The sequence below is a fragment of the Euwallacea fornicatus genome, chromosome 28 (assembly GCF_040115645.1).
Source record: "Euwallacea fornicatus isolate EFF26 chromosome 28, ASM4011564v1, whole genome shotgun sequence".
NCBI lineage: Eukaryota > Metazoa > Arthropoda > Insecta > Coleoptera > Curculionidae > Euwallacea > Euwallacea fornicatus.
The window spans coordinates 2,173,155-2,189,400 of record NC_089568.1 but is presented as its reverse complement, the minus strand read 5'-3'; the positions used below and the strand labels follow the sequence as shown (position 1 = coordinate 2,189,400).

Sequence of the window (16,246 nt, the reverse complement as noted above, 5' to 3'; positions counted from 1 at the left end):
CTTATTCGTTATATAAAAAAATATAACTTCTTATCTTCCATTTAAAAACGATCGCAAACCGTTTTCCTAGAAGGCAACAGAACGCATGCGCAGGGGGAAATATTTTTCGCACTAGTAAAGAAGTTATAAATGCCGGACGAAAACATTTTGCCAACCACTATAATAAAATGAATTATTACGTTACCTAAAGTGCCAGCAAAACCATTTTTAAAAATGGTCCTATTGTGGTTTAACATCGAGAATGAAAATTCCCCAATTGAGAACACAACTGCAAATGTTGCTGTGATATTTAGACGATTTTCATACAAAATTAAAAATTCTATTATTTTACTTTCGATACAAAAAAGTTAAATTTGCACCATGTTAAAAGGCGCCAAAAAGGCAACTTTTAAAAAATTAATATTTATGAAATACGTGCATGTAATACACATATTTCAGAAACATATGAACGAACTTCTGGCTCAGTTCTTCGAGGAAAGGGTTGAAGATAAAAACACACATCATTTAATAGGAAAACATATATTTTCAGAGTACGAACAATTTCGATTTATTACAACACAATGGTAGCGTATGATGTTCAGGAAATACTTTTTTCAACATCTAGTTAATACAATAAAATATCTTTGGAACCCGCAAAAGACCATTTTGTAAAACACCTTCTTCTATTAAAAAATAACATGTTTAAGTTTAATTAGGCGAGTAAAACTAAAAGTTAATTTACATGTAAGGGGAAAGGGGCGTATTACTTGCATGGTATTTCATATTTTGACTAGTTAAGTTTTTAAGCGGTGCGGATTATTGGCAAGTTGGAAAATGTACTTTTATGCGAATGTATTTTTCTTTAGAGTTGAAATGAAAAATTTACTTCTTCATATCACTGCCGCGTGAAAATTGTTAACTCAAGCAACATATTCCTTTTTTACATAAAAATAACTCCGATTAATAACACATATAACATGCAACTAAATGCAACAGCAACAACGAACAAACGTTTAAAAAATATTTATAAACTATATTATAAAAGTGACAACAAAAATTCCCTTAACCTCCTTCAACTCATCAAGGCTATTGGAAAGACATGGTTTAATTATTAATAATCCAGACTGATAAACGAAACAATGTAAATTCCTTATTTAGGGCAGCATGGCTCTTTTGGGAACTTAACGAGGTGGATATTACATTATTTTTTTTTAATGAGTCATTGAATAACAAATGATTAATTATTATCATTCTGGTTTATGAAAATGGGACACTTATTCACGTAAGTAACTTTCAAAGTCGCAGGATGCTGTTCCCAAGGTTCACCGTCGATTTGAACGGGAGCTTTCTCTTTCAATCGAATCTAAAATGCAAAATGAAAATTTAGACATTTTTCTTTTCTCAAAACATAGAAAAACCATATTTTTGTTTTACCTTAACAGTTCGAGCTTGGCCCAATCGAATAGGAGCTGAGAACCCCACTTGCATTTGGGCAATGTGGAAGGAGGAATAAATCCCAACGACTTCCAATATACCATCTTGATGTGATTGTGACATTTTACTTGAACCGTCCCCTAAACCTAAAGAAAATATCGTGCAAAAATGGAAGCAAGGAATATTTTAATTGTTGCGTAATTGGTTACCCCATAAGTTAACGCCAGCACCCCATGACGATATATTTAAAACAACTATTGACTCCAGTTCTGGCAAGGGAACTTGATGACCGTCCAAGTATAACTCCAGTCTTTGTTCTAAATTTTTACAGTCAGCTGTTACAACTTGTTGGGTGCCAAAACACAAGTAGAGAAGCTATAAAATCGAAAAAATTACTAAAAGATATGTGCAAATCAACTTTTTTAATATGAACTCAGAGGACTTTTTCATAATTAATTTTTGCCGAATTTGTATCAAACGGTTATAATTTTGGCACTTACTTTGTTAAACAATCTACTACCATATACGTAAAAAATACTGTCTCTAGTTTTATGGAAACTGAGTGCAACTTGAGCGTCCACTCCCACGCTCATATAATTATACATGAAAAATGTCTTGTTTGGTATTCTTAGTCCTAAGTGTCTGTTTGAAATTACTTCCGTTTGCCACCTGAAAAATGAGAAGATTACCAAAAAGAAAATTCTATAGAAATACAAAACATCCTGCATCGAAAATTATTCTAATACATTCATCGGAGATTTAGCAATTCATAAGTTTTTAATACTAGAGTTAAAAATATGATTATGATTAAAAAAACTAATGGACTAGGATAAAGCACTCGAACGAGGTTACTACTACCATTGCTACTAAATGGCGAATTGTCAGGGAATCCTCCTCTGGACTGGGATACTTCCCCAGAACTAAAAAGGAAGGAGAAGGAAGAAAATTGGCAATCGAGATATAGAAGGGCAGAGGCACAGTCGAGTAGTAGTAAATCCGTTAGTTTTTTTTTACTTCGTTAATAAAGCAACATTTATTAACAATGGAAATGGTCCCAATATTATCTTGATACATTTATCATTTTCGTTCATCAAAACGATGATAAAATGATAATTATTCCGTAAAAGTAAAACTTCAGCTTTATGGCCCTAAACTAAATCATTAAATTGAAGTTCTGCACTTAAACCAACTTGTTCAAAAATAGAAAAAAAAGGTAATTTAGCATCGAAATTCAGATCTCACCTATCAAGTTGAGATAAGCTTGCTTCTTGAATATCATTCAAAATCTTAGGTACATCTAATTCTGAGCCGTTTTCCTTTCCCCACCCTAATACCCTAGACAGATCATTTCCCGTACCAAGAGGTATTATGGCCAAGGGGGGCTCCGGCTAGAAGTGAATAAAATTTTAAGTAAAGCAACAAGTTTACTCAAACATAGTGCCAGTACCAGTATTGCCAGTGCAATTACTGACGCCATGGAACTTAAAAAACTTTTTTACCATTAATGAAAAATGGTAATTAAAAAAGAAAAATATTAAGAATTGATCATTAAAATACATAAAAATATCTACCTATAAACGATTTTTTTCCCAAAATATCAATATCGGAGCTAATATATGAAGTTTAAAAACACCTATTGCAGGAAATCAAAACTTACATCTAAATCCAGTTTATGGGAAGTCGTCAGTACCCAAGATATGGTTCCATCACCGCCAGCAACTAAGATCCTTACCGTCTGAAATTTGAGCCAAAATATGAATTGTTTACTCATAAATACTTATTTATACCAAAATGAATTGGCTCTCATATAGAATTTACCAACTCTATTACGTTATCTAAATTTTGAGGTCAAATTTTGAATTAGACTTTTTGAAAATAGCTCAATCAATTTTTCGAAACATAAGCATATCCAGATGGGTTCATTCTTGGACTATGGTATAACAATACTAGAAATATCATACGTTGCGCAAGAAAACCATAACAAGGCCGACAAAAACATTATGTTTCTTGAACCATGTTAGAGAGATCAAATTCTAAATTCACCTCAAAACTCGTTTGTAACTATAGTACCATATAACAACTTTGGACCATGACATATAAATTAAATATCATGACTTTTTAATCACCTTTGGAGCCAAGAGGACACACCATTGCAGAGCCGCTGCTGGTTTTCTATTAGTCAGATCTATGACTTGTGCTGGATTTAAATATTTCCTAAATCCTGATAATATTAATGCGCCATCTGAATTACCAGATTTTTTGTTCGCTATAAACATGAAGAATCGTCAAAAAGGAAAATTTGTGAATTTAACTAAAGAAATTGTCAAGAAATTAACTCCCTACCAATTACTACAAGTGGGGACCATTCATCCCATCCTGGATCTTTAACATTTCTCAACAATAAGTGTTTATTCAACGCCCCTTTCCTCCTAGCCACTTGAACACAATATGGAGGCACGATCATAGATTTAAATGGGCCAAAATCGCAAACCTTAAATCGGAAAATCGGGTAGAATTATTTAACTTCATTTACTGTTTCAACCAGTTTTAAACCTTGCAAAAATTGAAAAGTCCATCAGTACCTACCTCGTCAACCTGCTTGAGGCAACCAGTGTGAACTGGTCTCTGACACCAACAACACTGGAAATCGATAAGTCCAGGTTCTACTGAGCAGTCCTCATTGCAAACTGAACAGATGGCGCCCAATGGTAAATTTCCTGATGCCATACATACCATGAAATTGAAACATTTGAAACTGAACTAATAATAATGATAACGTACATAACTTATTTTTAATTGAACTACATCTAAGCTCTTCGGTTTCATTTAATACAAAATACTCGATTATTGAAATATTTACCTTTGACCCAGTGATGAAAATGTACCTCACTGTTGCTGGTAATTGATTTACATTGAAGTTTTTGATTAGCTTTCTTAACACACTCAGAATCAGCACAAACCCCACAACAATCACAATATAAACCAATGCCGTGTATTAGGAATGATTCGCAAACTGAACAGTACCATGCCTAGTGAAGAACCAATACTTTTATCCATATACTTACAGGGTGTCCCTACATTGTGACACGTCAATAATGTCGTTTCGCATTCAAGATGAAAAGTTAAGTAGGTAAGGGGGACATATCTTAGAGGTAAAGGATTCATAAGAAGATTCAAAATCATATCAAGAATCTTAAACTATTAATGTATCTAGTAACGCCTACAGCAACCAGCTCAGACATCATTAGAACCAAGTCCAGTTGGAAAGCGAAATGAAATATGTTGCACCGGAAAATTAACGCATATTTTTCATTTTTACGTATTTTCGTTTCTATAATTTTAGAGTAAAGAATTTATGTTTACTAACGAAGTAAAATCATGATTTTCAATAAGTCCAACGTAAAGGAATCAATGAGGGGTATATTAAATTAATACACTGTATATCAAAAAATTACAAGATTTTTATTGGTTAATTTGTACAAACAAGTCAAAATTTAATAGCGTGTATTGCGGCCTGTTGCTCTGATTGGTGCTGCCCGCCTCCTTAACATATTTGATATTAAGTTTTTTTTTTGTCAACTTCACTAACTTGATCTCATATTTCTGTGATCCTCAATGACAGCTCGTATGAGTGCCCAAAGGAAACCTTCAAGGCTCTAACTTATCGACCCATGTTGTCTCATAAATGTTCAACAGAGTTCAGATCAGGGCTTCTTGCTGGCCGAGGCAACGTTTGAATTTCCATATCTTGGAGGTAATTTTATACTACTCGTGCCACATGTGGACGTGCATTATCGTGCATCAATAAAAATTCCTCGACGATAAATGGGGCAAATACCAGTACGTATGGTTATAAAATGCTGTTATGTACCGGTGGACAGTCAAACCACTGTTCTGAAGCACAACTAAGTCCATGACATCTTCCAAACTATTGCTTCCCCCATATTATAACAAATCCACCTTCTTAGCTCACAATGCCAACAATGTTGCACTAGGCGTGTTGCTCTCCAGGACTTTGATACAGTCTCCTATGACGATCTTCATCGAAAAAGGCAAAATCGGAACTCATCCGCAAAGAGTGCATTGCCCCATTGACGATCTCCCCAATCTTGGTGTTCTCGGGCAAATTGAAGACGTTTTCTTCGATGTTTTACGAGCAATATTGCAGCTGCATAGGGGTAACATTCCTTTCCGCCAACCTTCTCACTGTATCTTAACAGATACCAAAGTTATTTCGACGAGAAAACTCCTCCTGCAGCGCACTGCTTTTAATGAATCGGCGTCGTAAAAGTTTCAGTCGCAAAAATTGATCTTGGTAATTCGTTGTTAACCTTTATCGCCTTTCTCCAGGTCTCCTTTAATTACTACCCGTAACCGTAGATTGTGCTACTCCAAATAGTGATGCGATTTGAATTTGTGGCAAATCTACTTCCGCAAGTACCACAGCAGCTGCACAATCTTCCAGCGAAATGGTTCTCCTCTGATTCACGTTTTAGGCTATTTTCTTTAAGAAAAAAACTTTAAATTCGGAAAACGCACTAAAAACACAATCTAAACTCCGTTAAATGAGGTATACAACTTTCAAGTAAAAATTACTGAAATAGTAATTTTCAACATTTTCTAAACAATTATTATTATCTTATGCAGTCAGTCGCGAAAGCATTCGTACACCATTCAAATTCGCAATTTAACGGTTATTTAGGAATTGCGATTGAAAATTAACATATGCAACATATAAGATGGACAAAACTATCCCTATTATTTCAAATTAATAATTCCTGTATAAGGACAAAATACCATTTTTGGAAGCTCCCAAAAATATTCGTGCAGGCGACGGCTGATCTGATATGATTCAAAACAAATCAAACAAAAAATTAAATTTATTCTTTTTTGCTCTCAAATGCTTCGAAGTACGTGGACAATATGTTTCTCAAACATTTATCAGTAGTATTAAAAATGGATCGTAAAGGGCAAGACTGTTCCCAAGATATTCGAAATCTAATTATAGAGTTACACAGAGAAAAAAAACCGTATAGACAAATTAGTAAAACAGTTCATAGAAGTCGTTTTACTATACAATATGTTATTAAACATTACAAAAAAACTGGAAGTGTTAAAAAATCGAGGAAAGGGCGAAAAAAGAACTTAACTTTACGAGAAGCACGCGCGCTTATTTGGAAAGTTAAAAAAAACGAAACAGGGTGCCCCTACTTTGACGATACAAATGTGGGCAGAAACAGGGAAGAAGGTACACCAGGAATATGTAAGAATAGTTTTGCAATCTTCTGGATTCTATGGAAAGATACCCCGAAAGAAACCACTTATATCAAAAATTAATAAGCAGAAACGGTTAGATTTTGCCAACAAATACGTAGATAAGGATGAAAGTTTTTGGGAAAATGTTCTTTTCAGTAACAAAAGCAAATTTAATTTATATGGATCGGATGGCAATAGTGAAGTTTAGCGTAAAACTGCATTCAATCCAGAAAATCTCTGCCCTACAGTTAAACACGGTAGTAGCCACGTTATGGTTGGGATGGTTATGTCGGCGGCGACTGGAGTTGGGTCTTTGGCATTTATTGATATATATATATATATATTTTTTTTTTGCATGTTAACGTACCATTATGTGTGCAAAAATTGGACTTTTCAACAGGACAACTATCCAAAACATTGCGCACATAATATAAAAATATGGATTGCTTATAGTGTGCCAAAACTTCTTGATCGTCCACCTCAGTCCCCAGACCCGAATCCGATCGAACATTTGTGAGATATCTTAGGAAAGTGAACAAGAACATCCACTCTCCTAAAGTTCAAAAAAAGATTACAAGTCGAGAATCTTTGAATTTTTTTTAATAACAACGGGAACAAATTTCATATAAAACCACAGCCAATTTGGTATATTCAATGCCCAGACCACTGAAAGAAGTTATTTTAGCCAGGGGAGCCCTACAAAGTATTAAATCGTCCATTTATTTTAATACGTGTATTAGTATTGTACGAATATTTTTGTGACCTATTAGAAACGATATTTTGTTGATTTATATGTATTCTCATTTTATGTTTTGTTATTAAATAATAATAAAACGGATAATTTAGACCATTTCACGTGTTAGATATGTCAGTTTTAAGGTACAATCCCCAATAGCGCCTCAAATGAGAAAGTATGGTGTACGAGTAGTTTTGTGACCGACTGTAAATAAATACAAAAAAATATATGAAAAAATTTTAAGAGTCATAAAGAAATAATTTCACACCACTAGTGCGCATTGTAAATATTTTCGAAGGCGGATTTTACAATTTTAAAAATTGTGTCAATTTTGCGATGCAACGTATGTTCAATTGGGACCCATGTTAGCTCATTTATTACACTAATGAAACAGTCTGTATATCTAAACACAATTTTAAAATTTATCTCAAGCCGAGTATGAATTTGCTCCACTCCTTGTAGCCGAACATGCCTGTGTTCAGATGGCATTTAAATTTTGTTTTGCTTTGAGCACTGTTCTCATTAAACCTACAACATTTCAGTGCTCAGAGTCAAATACAGCTCTTCGTGTATTTTATTATTTTTCCTACTGAACGGAATATTCATGTTTATAATAAATATAAGACAAAAATTTACCGAATATAGCCCTAAAAGCAATCCTACCTATACCAGGAAATAAGGGAACATGTAGGTATTGTTACGACTGGCAGAGAGCTGTCGGAGGTAAAATGCAGACAAAAAGAGTTTGTAGTGGACACTTGCTAAGTAATTAATTGTTTCTTATTTATGTTCAATATTATGGAATGATTGTTTAGATAAATATCTGCATATTTGTAATAAAATTGTGAAATCTTTTAGTCATTGCACCTTGCGGTACAGGTGTCCCATGACCGTACGGAGACTCTTGTTAAAATTAGATTAAATCTGTTTTATAATTAATTGCCTATTAGCGAATTGTAGTTGCGTTGATATTCCGTGTAATAAACGTCGCAATAATTGGTATCAGAAGTGGGAAACCAATGAGACATTTGAGGGCTTGCTGCGCTGCATGCCTTTATGCAGAAAAAAAACGGGAGAGACGTTACGGTGAGCATGAGAAAATGCAGGAAATACGAGACCAGGAAGAGAGGAAGGAACATCTGACTCTCAAACAAAAGTTAATGGATCGACACGTCGTTCAATACCAACAGCTAGAAAACAAGATAGTGGAGATTGTTAACAAAACGTTTTCGAACTAAAAAATAAATTTCTGATACACCAGATAGAAGATGACGGCACTAATAAAATCACCTCAGCTATTTATGGTGGAACTACGGCCTGAGAAATGTATTAAAATCAATTCGAAGCAGCGGCAAAGGCAAATCGCTATAATACCGACGACATATTTACACAATAATTCTAGACCCTGATTTGAAGCTCAATGTTATGAGTATGTGACACTTATTCACGTTTCAGAATAATATTCCGTAGTCCCGGAAGGGTGATAGATATAAAAACACGGTTTTTATCATTACGTTTACCATAACATAAGAGAAGCAGGGCCTGCCTGGTAAGTGTCAAATTTGGCCTACCCTATACATGAATGATATGTATCCCAGCTGGACTAAATTGGGATAATTTCATGCAGTGGAAAGGAAACAAAAACAAAATTAATAAGATCTTACTCCTTTATGAGCTAAAATGTGCTTTTATGGTAAAAAAAAAAACCTGTCAAATAAGTTAAAGTATTTTTATTTTACATTATAAAAATTAATTTCTTCCTGGCTCAACTTCCATATATTAAAGAGTTGCCTGAATGACCAGCCGAATTTAAATGTAAAAATTGTCGTTCATGTTTAAAACTTGCCGGACTATACTTTACGATATATAAAAATGAATTAATTGTTGGTCCCTCTGTGTTCACTAGACCTTTTTATTAACGATAATTTGTATCTAACTGATCTTCGGTGCTAGGTCGTTTTGCTTCGTTTTTGTTCAGTTCAGTTCTTGGTACAGTGAAAAATACACTTTTAAATCGAGTATAAGAAGTGTATATATATAATTAATAATGTGTTATACAATAAATTTGATAAGAAGGTTCGCACACGCGAGTGATTGCAAATAATGTTATAAACAGTGAGTCTTAATAAACATTGTTAATAACAAATATACATTTGTTGTTGGTTGGCTTTGATGTCTTTGTGCTTTTTTTCCTTCTATCATAGCCTCACCTTGAAGGATATTTAGGCAACAAAATTTCTTTAAATCTCTTTAGGATTTCAAAATTGTTTACATTACAATCTTAGTCCTATCTTTACTCTTTCACATCATACTCATTAGGTTAAACAAGCTGACACTCCTAGGTACAAAAATGAGTAAGAACAGAAACTCCTCCACAGGCTGAATATAATCGTTGCTGTTAAGACCTCAACCCCGAATCTGCTGGTCTCTACCCTTGGTTGCCTACCAACAGCCCACAAGGTGCTTTCCACCCAAAATGGCACCCCTTGGAGAAAAGTTAAATCCTTCATAAACAAGAATAGAATCTTGTGCCTATTACTTGGCATTCTATTTCTACGAATATAATAGCATGTATTTCTTTCTTTGTGAGTGAAACCTGCATAACCTTGTAAGGATTTTATAGGTTAAAATTGGGATAAAAACAAGGCGAATTTAACTTCTATTTTCCCACTTTTTAACCAGCTTTGACAGCTTAAACATATTACTTAGTGAATACTTATATGTATAGTTTTCCATTTTGCTCATTTCAACTTATTATATACTATTCCAATTGACCAATAAATTATACATAACCAAAGTGGTTGATCTAATACACCTTTGCAGATAAATCTAATGCACTTTTTATGGTTTAATATTTTATTACAAGGAGCAGAGCAAGTTTGTACATGAATTTATGCATTAGTGCCACATTAGAAGCTATTCAAGATGTAATTTTTAGGGCACACAAACAACAAAGTAGTACCATTTATTGATGTAAAAACGTCAAAAGAAATTATAGGTACCTACTTAATGGGGGTCATAATGCGAAACGAACAAATTATAATAATTAACTTGCCTTAGCAGTAACCTTTATAGGGATCCAACTATGATTCTTGGAAGAATCCCTTACTCCCACAACTTCGTCATTTCCCAGTTTCTTAAAAGCATAATAACTTAATATGCCCAACAGTACACTGCCTGCAATAGTAGTAAATCCAAAGGGAGGTAGAAGCTCTCCGATAAACCACATTTTTGGGTTTACTGAATGCAGTCTACTAAAAACGGTCATTCAATGGTTAGGGGCTGAATGCAGTTTTCAATTTAGGCCTTTAAACATAAAACTCACAGAAACTCTAAAATTTAAATTTAACCATGAATTAGAATACTGATACCATCAGTAGTAAATTGAATCAACCATCTGGTTAATAATTAAAAATGAGCTACATTTGCATTTATACGAATACACTCGTTGAAAATTAATAAATTTTAAGTTTGGTATTATTTTATTATTAATTATAATTTGTTTGCTAATCGAAAAATATATAAACATTAAACAAATTTAAAAGTGACATGTGTCAATTGTGAACCAACAGTGACATTATTTTCACTTCCTCCCAGCTAATGTTAGAATTGAAACGTGACGTCATTAAGATTAATAAGTATAAAAATTCATTTGGAATAATAATTAATGATTATCAAAATATAAGTCACTTATTCTGCAACGTTTCACACTAGTAATGAATAGATGTCTCTATAAAAATAAATAAATTTAATCTTTCATGTAATCAACACGTATATAGCAAAGCATATTTCAACTGCCAACAAGGTTACACTAAAACTAATTGTTTAAATATCTATTTCTACGTAACCATTATTATCCTTATGAAAATGGAGCAGTAACAAAAAGAGCAAATAATAATTTGAAAAGTACAATCAAAACAAAATTCGATTTAAGTAGAATTTATCCTACTAAAAATGTCAGACTACTTATATCATGTACTTTTGCAGAAAACTGTAAATTTAGTTCTACAATAAAGAAGAACGAGCCCAATAAGAGTTATCTTGTACATGATTGTAGTGTCAGTATAACAGGTATCAGTCAACTGTCAGGCAGTCGGAGAGAAAGATATTTTTTCTGCCTTTTAATTTGATTTTATTGAAAATTTAAATAAAGCTCAATTTAAATTGAAAATAATTGAAAAAGCTTAATATAAATTGCGCCGGCATCTGTTCCCCGTCAAGCAATAAACGGTAAGTTAAATCGAGTATCAGTGATGACTTGGTTACTGTGCTTCTCCAGTCTCTATATTTCATAACCTAAAGAAAGCGCTAGTCAATTTTGTGCTCAGTCTTCCATAAATCTACTAAAATAGCTTATAAAAAAGGTAACAATAATTTAAAATATAAATTACATAAAAATTAAAGTGGGGCAAATTCAATAGTCATATTTAGGTGTAAGGTTTAGTAACAGTTTTTTTCTCTATTAATGTTTTTGCATAATAAGTAAATAGTGGGTAGACGAAAGTCGGAAGTTGTAATGCTATGAAATTACACATTAAGCCAAATCTAAATATTAAAATAACTAATAACTATAACTTATTTACATGTATTTACATTAATAACTTAGTAGCATGTGATTTGAAAATCATCTACAAGTGGACAACTTAATGCACTTTCATAACGTGAAGGGGAAATATGGGACCTTTAAATATTTTTGTAGGAGGCTATCAACAAAGTATCAATTTTTGTTTCCCTCTATAAAAATTTGATATCCATATTTACTTATGAAGTCTTGCTTTTCCATCTTCCAATTGTTTACTTTCGTGTATCTAGGTTTGGAAACAGACAGTATTTCATATTTTACCTCATATTTGTATTTTATTATTCTTAATTTGTTGAAACACATTTGTAATTAACATATACCAAAGTGAACTATAACAAGAAATACTCTGCTGCAGTAATTTTTAAAGACACATATACATTACATTCATTAATATTTCTTGCAGTGCACCTTTAGGCTTTCACATTACCATTTGATAAAATTGTCTGTTTTTCACTATATTTGTGTCACCAGGATGTGTATTATCAACTATCAATAACTTTACTTCCTGGCAATAAAACTTGTCAACTAAACTGCAGCTTTTATGTATTATGAATTATGGCATTTCCAAAAATTGAAAATGAGGTGATGTTAGATTTTTCAAAACAACTTTCAGGAAATAAACTATAATTCAATCATATTTGGTTATTTATATTTGTAAATTTTTAACTCAAAAACTAAACAAGTGCAATTTAATTTTCTAATTACTGGTTTTTAATTGTTTCTAGCTGAACATGTCAGGACGCAAAAAACCTGGTTTTGCGAGATTAACCTTAAACATGCCAGATGAACCACCACCAGTGTAAGTATTAGCAAAATCATCTTGATTCTTTCATTCCTTTCCTTTCTATATTTCACTCTGGATTATTTTGTGAAGAAGTTAAAATTGTTGTCTTTTAGAAACTTCCAAATTAAGCAAAATTATCAAAAGTTTTATTTGTTTTTGTGATACTACAATTCATGAAGATAAATATTCACAATAAACATAATACTTAAGAGATTATCCAGGAGATTATGTATCAATTGTATCATTATTCAAAATTCAAACATTAAAATGTGAATCGCCTTGAATAGGCATAAATTTTGATTTAATATGAAAACACTTCAAGCCTAATTGTAATACAATTATGTTTTTAACTCAGAGTTCCTCCTGGAAATTTGGACTCTCGAACAACCATCACCATCGGCGACAAAACTTTCGATGTCGAAGCTGACGACTTGGAGAAAATCTGTGATTTGGGACGTGGCGCATATGGCGTAGTTGAGAAGATGAAACATATTCCCAGTGGAACTATTATGGCGGTTAAAGTATGATTTTTCAATTCATTAATAAAGATTGTTTCCTGTTAATCAGCAAGAATAATTTTGTAGCGTATCACAGCCACAGTAAATACTCAGGAACAAAAACGCCTTTTAATGGACTTGGATATTTCTATGCGAAGCAGTGATTGCCCATATACAGTTCAGTTTTATGGGGCTCTATTTCGAGAGGGAGATGTATGGATTTGCATGGAAGTTATGGATACAAGTTTAGACAAATTTTACATTAAAGTTTATAATAATGGCAGAAAAATACCTGAACACGTTTTGGGTAGGTTGCAAGGATTAATTATTTATAATGTTATATGTGTGTTTATTTGTATAGGGAAAGTAGCGTTTGCTGTAGTAAGTGCCCTCCATTACCTCTATTCACAACTCAAAGTAATTCATAGGGATGTAAAACCTTCAAATATTCTTATAAATAGACAGGGTGAAGTCAAGATGTGTGATTTTGGTATTAGTGGTTATCTTGTGGACTCTGTTGCCAAAACTATAGATGCTGGGTGCAAACCATACATGGCTGTAAGTAACAATCGTTAAATTCGCGGGAGTCTCTGAATTAAGCGTTTTCCTTGCATTTTAGCCGGAGCGAATTGATCCCCAGGGAAACCCCTCACAGTACGACATAAGATCGGACGTATGGTCGTTGGGAATTTCGCTAATTGAGTTGGCTACTGGAGAATTTCCATATCCCAAATGGGGCACGCCTTTTGAACAGCTCAAACAAGTCGTCACGGGAGATCCTCCCCGACTGCCTACAGACGGAAAGTTTTCTCAGGAGTTTCAAGACTTTATTTCCAAATGTTTACAAAGGAAATATGTCGATAGGTAAGTTATTCATATAGGTAGTTCTCTGATGATATTTTTGATCATTTTAAAGATTGCTGTGCATTATACATATCTTAATTCTAAGCTGCTGCTTGTCTTACTAAAGTATTTTCGGCTCATTTTAGATGGAACTATAGCCAACTGTTACAACACGAGTTCCTTACAAAACACCGGGACTTAAACACCGATATTTCCAGTTTTATTGGAGAGATACTAGACTTGCCTGATACACATCCTTGAGACTCTTGTACGGTTTGTTAACTTAAAACGTGACTCCACGAAGTATGCTGAATATTCAGTTACATTGATGGTTAGCGTAATTCCCGCTAACTCAAACAATGTTTTTTCTTGTTTTATTCTCGTCCTTAACACAATTTTCCTTTTTGAGTAACCAACAGTTTTTTGTTGTTTCAATTTCATTTCCGCTTTAAATAAAATGAATAATACTAGTCGTCAAATGAACCACAGGCCTAGTCGCTGTTATAGAGATTCTGAAAGGCCCAGTTATTAATGTATTGCCAACTTTACTTGCAAGGTAATTACAATAGAAACGTTGAATTATAGTCTGGGTATTTCTTAGATTTTAGGTTTCTGAGGAAATTAATTTAATGTTAAAATTCACAGCCTATTAATGATTGTATCTAACTGAACTTTAACTAATAATTAATTGCCATTGAAACGTTTGAAATAGAACCTAGGTATTGATTAGATTCTTAGTTGTTATAGAAACTAACTTGTCATCACATTAATAATTTGGCCATAATACTAATTAATCTTGAGTTGAAGGTAATTATTTGTGTTCGATTTTAATGCTTATTTGATTTTCATAATTCGTTTTTAAAGGATCTAAGCAAATATTTTGAATCAATTTTCATATTATGTAATTTTATTTCCGTTCTAGAAGAGTGTAGAGTGTATATAGTTTTAACGAAACGTTTTATTTCTATTTATTAGTATTTAAACAACTTATTGGTAAGTTGAAAATTTTTAGTTCCGATTTTATCTAATCATTTATGCTTTAAATTCGCTATGGTCAATCGTCACGGGAATGCCCAAAAGACTGAAAAACGTATTGACAATTACGGCTAAAAAATTCAAGTTAATGCTATCGTAACATTTATATCCGTTACAGGGAGAAGTTTTATCCAAAACAATTTTCGTTTTTATTGGTTCCGCTAAAAATCCAGAACAATATATGAATTTTAATCGTTTAGTTAGTTCTAAGATCGGCATTAGTAAACAAACTAAAAATGTCTCAAAAATTACATATTAAAGCAGGTTTTATTCGATAGTTTCTAAGGCTTAAATATTGAACGAAAAAGTGCTACCGTATATCGTGTTATTTTATAGAGACTAAGAAGTATACTGTTAATTTCAGATTTTTGTCAGAAATAGGAATATTGCTGTAAGATGTATAAAAGTGTGATAAAGAGACATTTACTTCAGCAAAAGTGTTTGTGTTTCTTCTTCTTTGACTATTAGGTGTTCAGACAACGGAAAGAAGCAGTTAAAATTAGAAATAAAATTTAATATTAATTCTTATGTAGATATCGTGCGAATATCTATTAATATATCCTGTGGATATACCATTTGTGACTGAGTAGAACATCCCAAGGACATGAATACATCTATTCACGAATGTCCTTTTAGGAGTCTTAGAAATGCTATACAATACGTAATTAATACTAGAATTAATTAATAGCTAACTTCCTTGACGAATTCAGTACAAGCGTGACATGTTTTTTTTCTTTTCCTTTCTTTCGATCACTTTTCATGGGAAATGAACAGTATAATCATTTCCTAAAGTACCTTCTCCGGGTATCTTGTATCGATATGTACTAAACCATTCTTTTCAATCTACGGTTATAGTATGTTTTGTATCTAGTACGTATATACCTGCTTACAGATTCATCTCTGTTTTACGTTCTTGTATTCAATATGTGAATATATATTTAAATAAAGATACATAAGATATAAATAGAAATCTCTACTAAGCGCTACTCCCTCGTATAATTTAGCTATCGTTTAAAAGTGTCAAGAAGATCTGTTATCGACGGAGGCCAATAATCGATACTTATGTCATTTCTTTACGTTTGTAGTGATTGAAATAAATA

At 32.8% G+C, this 16,246-nt stretch overlaps 2 protein-coding genes across 4 annotated transcripts; one reads left to right on the top strand and one right to left on the bottom strand.

Moving 5' to 3' along the window:
* Window positions 1-503: 503 nt before the first annotated feature.
* Dgkepsilon (diacylglycerol kinase epsilon) lies at window positions 504-10,953 on the bottom strand. Of its 2 annotated transcripts, XM_066297392.1 has the most exons (12): window positions 10,731-10,953; window positions 10,461-10,659; window positions 4,274-4,442; window positions 4,000-4,130; window positions 3,757-3,904; window positions 3,540-3,679; window positions 3,071-3,148; window positions 2,656-2,801; window positions 1,914-2,082; window positions 1,623-1,788; window positions 1,414-1,559; window positions 504-1,342 (listed from the first exon to the last, which is right to left on the bottom strand). In XM_066297392.1, exons 2-12 carry the CDS (start codon window positions 10,632-10,634, stop codon window positions 1,217-1,219), a joined length of 1,593 nt encoding a protein of 530 aa, XP_066153489.1. In that variant the 5' UTR covers window positions 10,635-10,659; window positions 10,731-10,953; the 3' UTR covers window positions 504-1,216. The 2 variants fall into 2 exon arrangements, with proteins under 2 accessions (XP_066153489.1, XP_066153488.1); XM_066297391.1 differs by having other exon boundaries at window positions 10,461-10,953.
* Window positions 10,954-11,468: 515 nt separating this feature from the next.
* On the top strand, window positions 11,469-15,583 carry lic (dual specificity mitogen-activated protein kinase kinase lic). Of its 2 annotated transcripts, none has more exons than XM_066297414.1 (7): window positions 11,469-11,635; window positions 12,713-12,786; window positions 13,127-13,292; window positions 13,356-13,575; window positions 13,630-13,826; window positions 13,888-14,132; window positions 14,258-15,583. In XM_066297414.1, exons 2-7 carry the CDS (start codon window positions 12,719-12,721, stop codon window positions 14,370-14,372), a joined length of 1,011 nt encoding a protein of 336 aa, XP_066153511.1. In that variant the 5' UTR covers window positions 11,469-11,635; window positions 12,713-12,718; the 3' UTR covers window positions 14,373-15,583. The 2 variants fall into 2 exon arrangements, with proteins under 2 accessions (XP_066153511.1, XP_066153512.1); XM_066297415.1 differs by lacking the exon at window positions 11,469-11,635 and adding an exon at window positions 11,686-11,769.
* Window positions 15,584-16,246: the final 663 nt, after the last annotated feature.

Coding starts and splice junctions, on each gene's coding strand:
- Dgkepsilon (XM_066297391.1), bottom strand. CDS start 10,673: ATGACCGTTTTTAGTAGACTGCATTCAGTAAACCCAAAAATGTGGTTT. Junction 4,443..10,460: donor CTATAAAGGTTACTGCTAAG/GCAAGTTAATTA, acceptor GTTCTTCACTAG/GCATGGTACTGTTCAGTTTG. Junction 1,343..1,413: donor GCCAAGCTCGAACTGTTAAG/GTAAAACAAAAA, acceptor TTTGCATTTTAG/ATTCGATTGAAAGAGAAAGC.
- lic (XM_066297414.1), top strand. CDS start 12,719: ATGTCAGGACGCAAAAAACCTGGTTTTGCGAGATTAACCTTAAACATG. Junction 12,787..13,126: donor CCAGATGAACCACCACCAGT/GTAAGTATTAGC, acceptor TTTTTAACTCAG/AGTTCCTCCTGGAAATTTGG. Junction 13,827..13,887: donor GGTGCAAACCATACATGGCT/GTAAGTAACAAT, acceptor CTTGCATTTTAG/CCGGAGCGAATTGATCCCCA.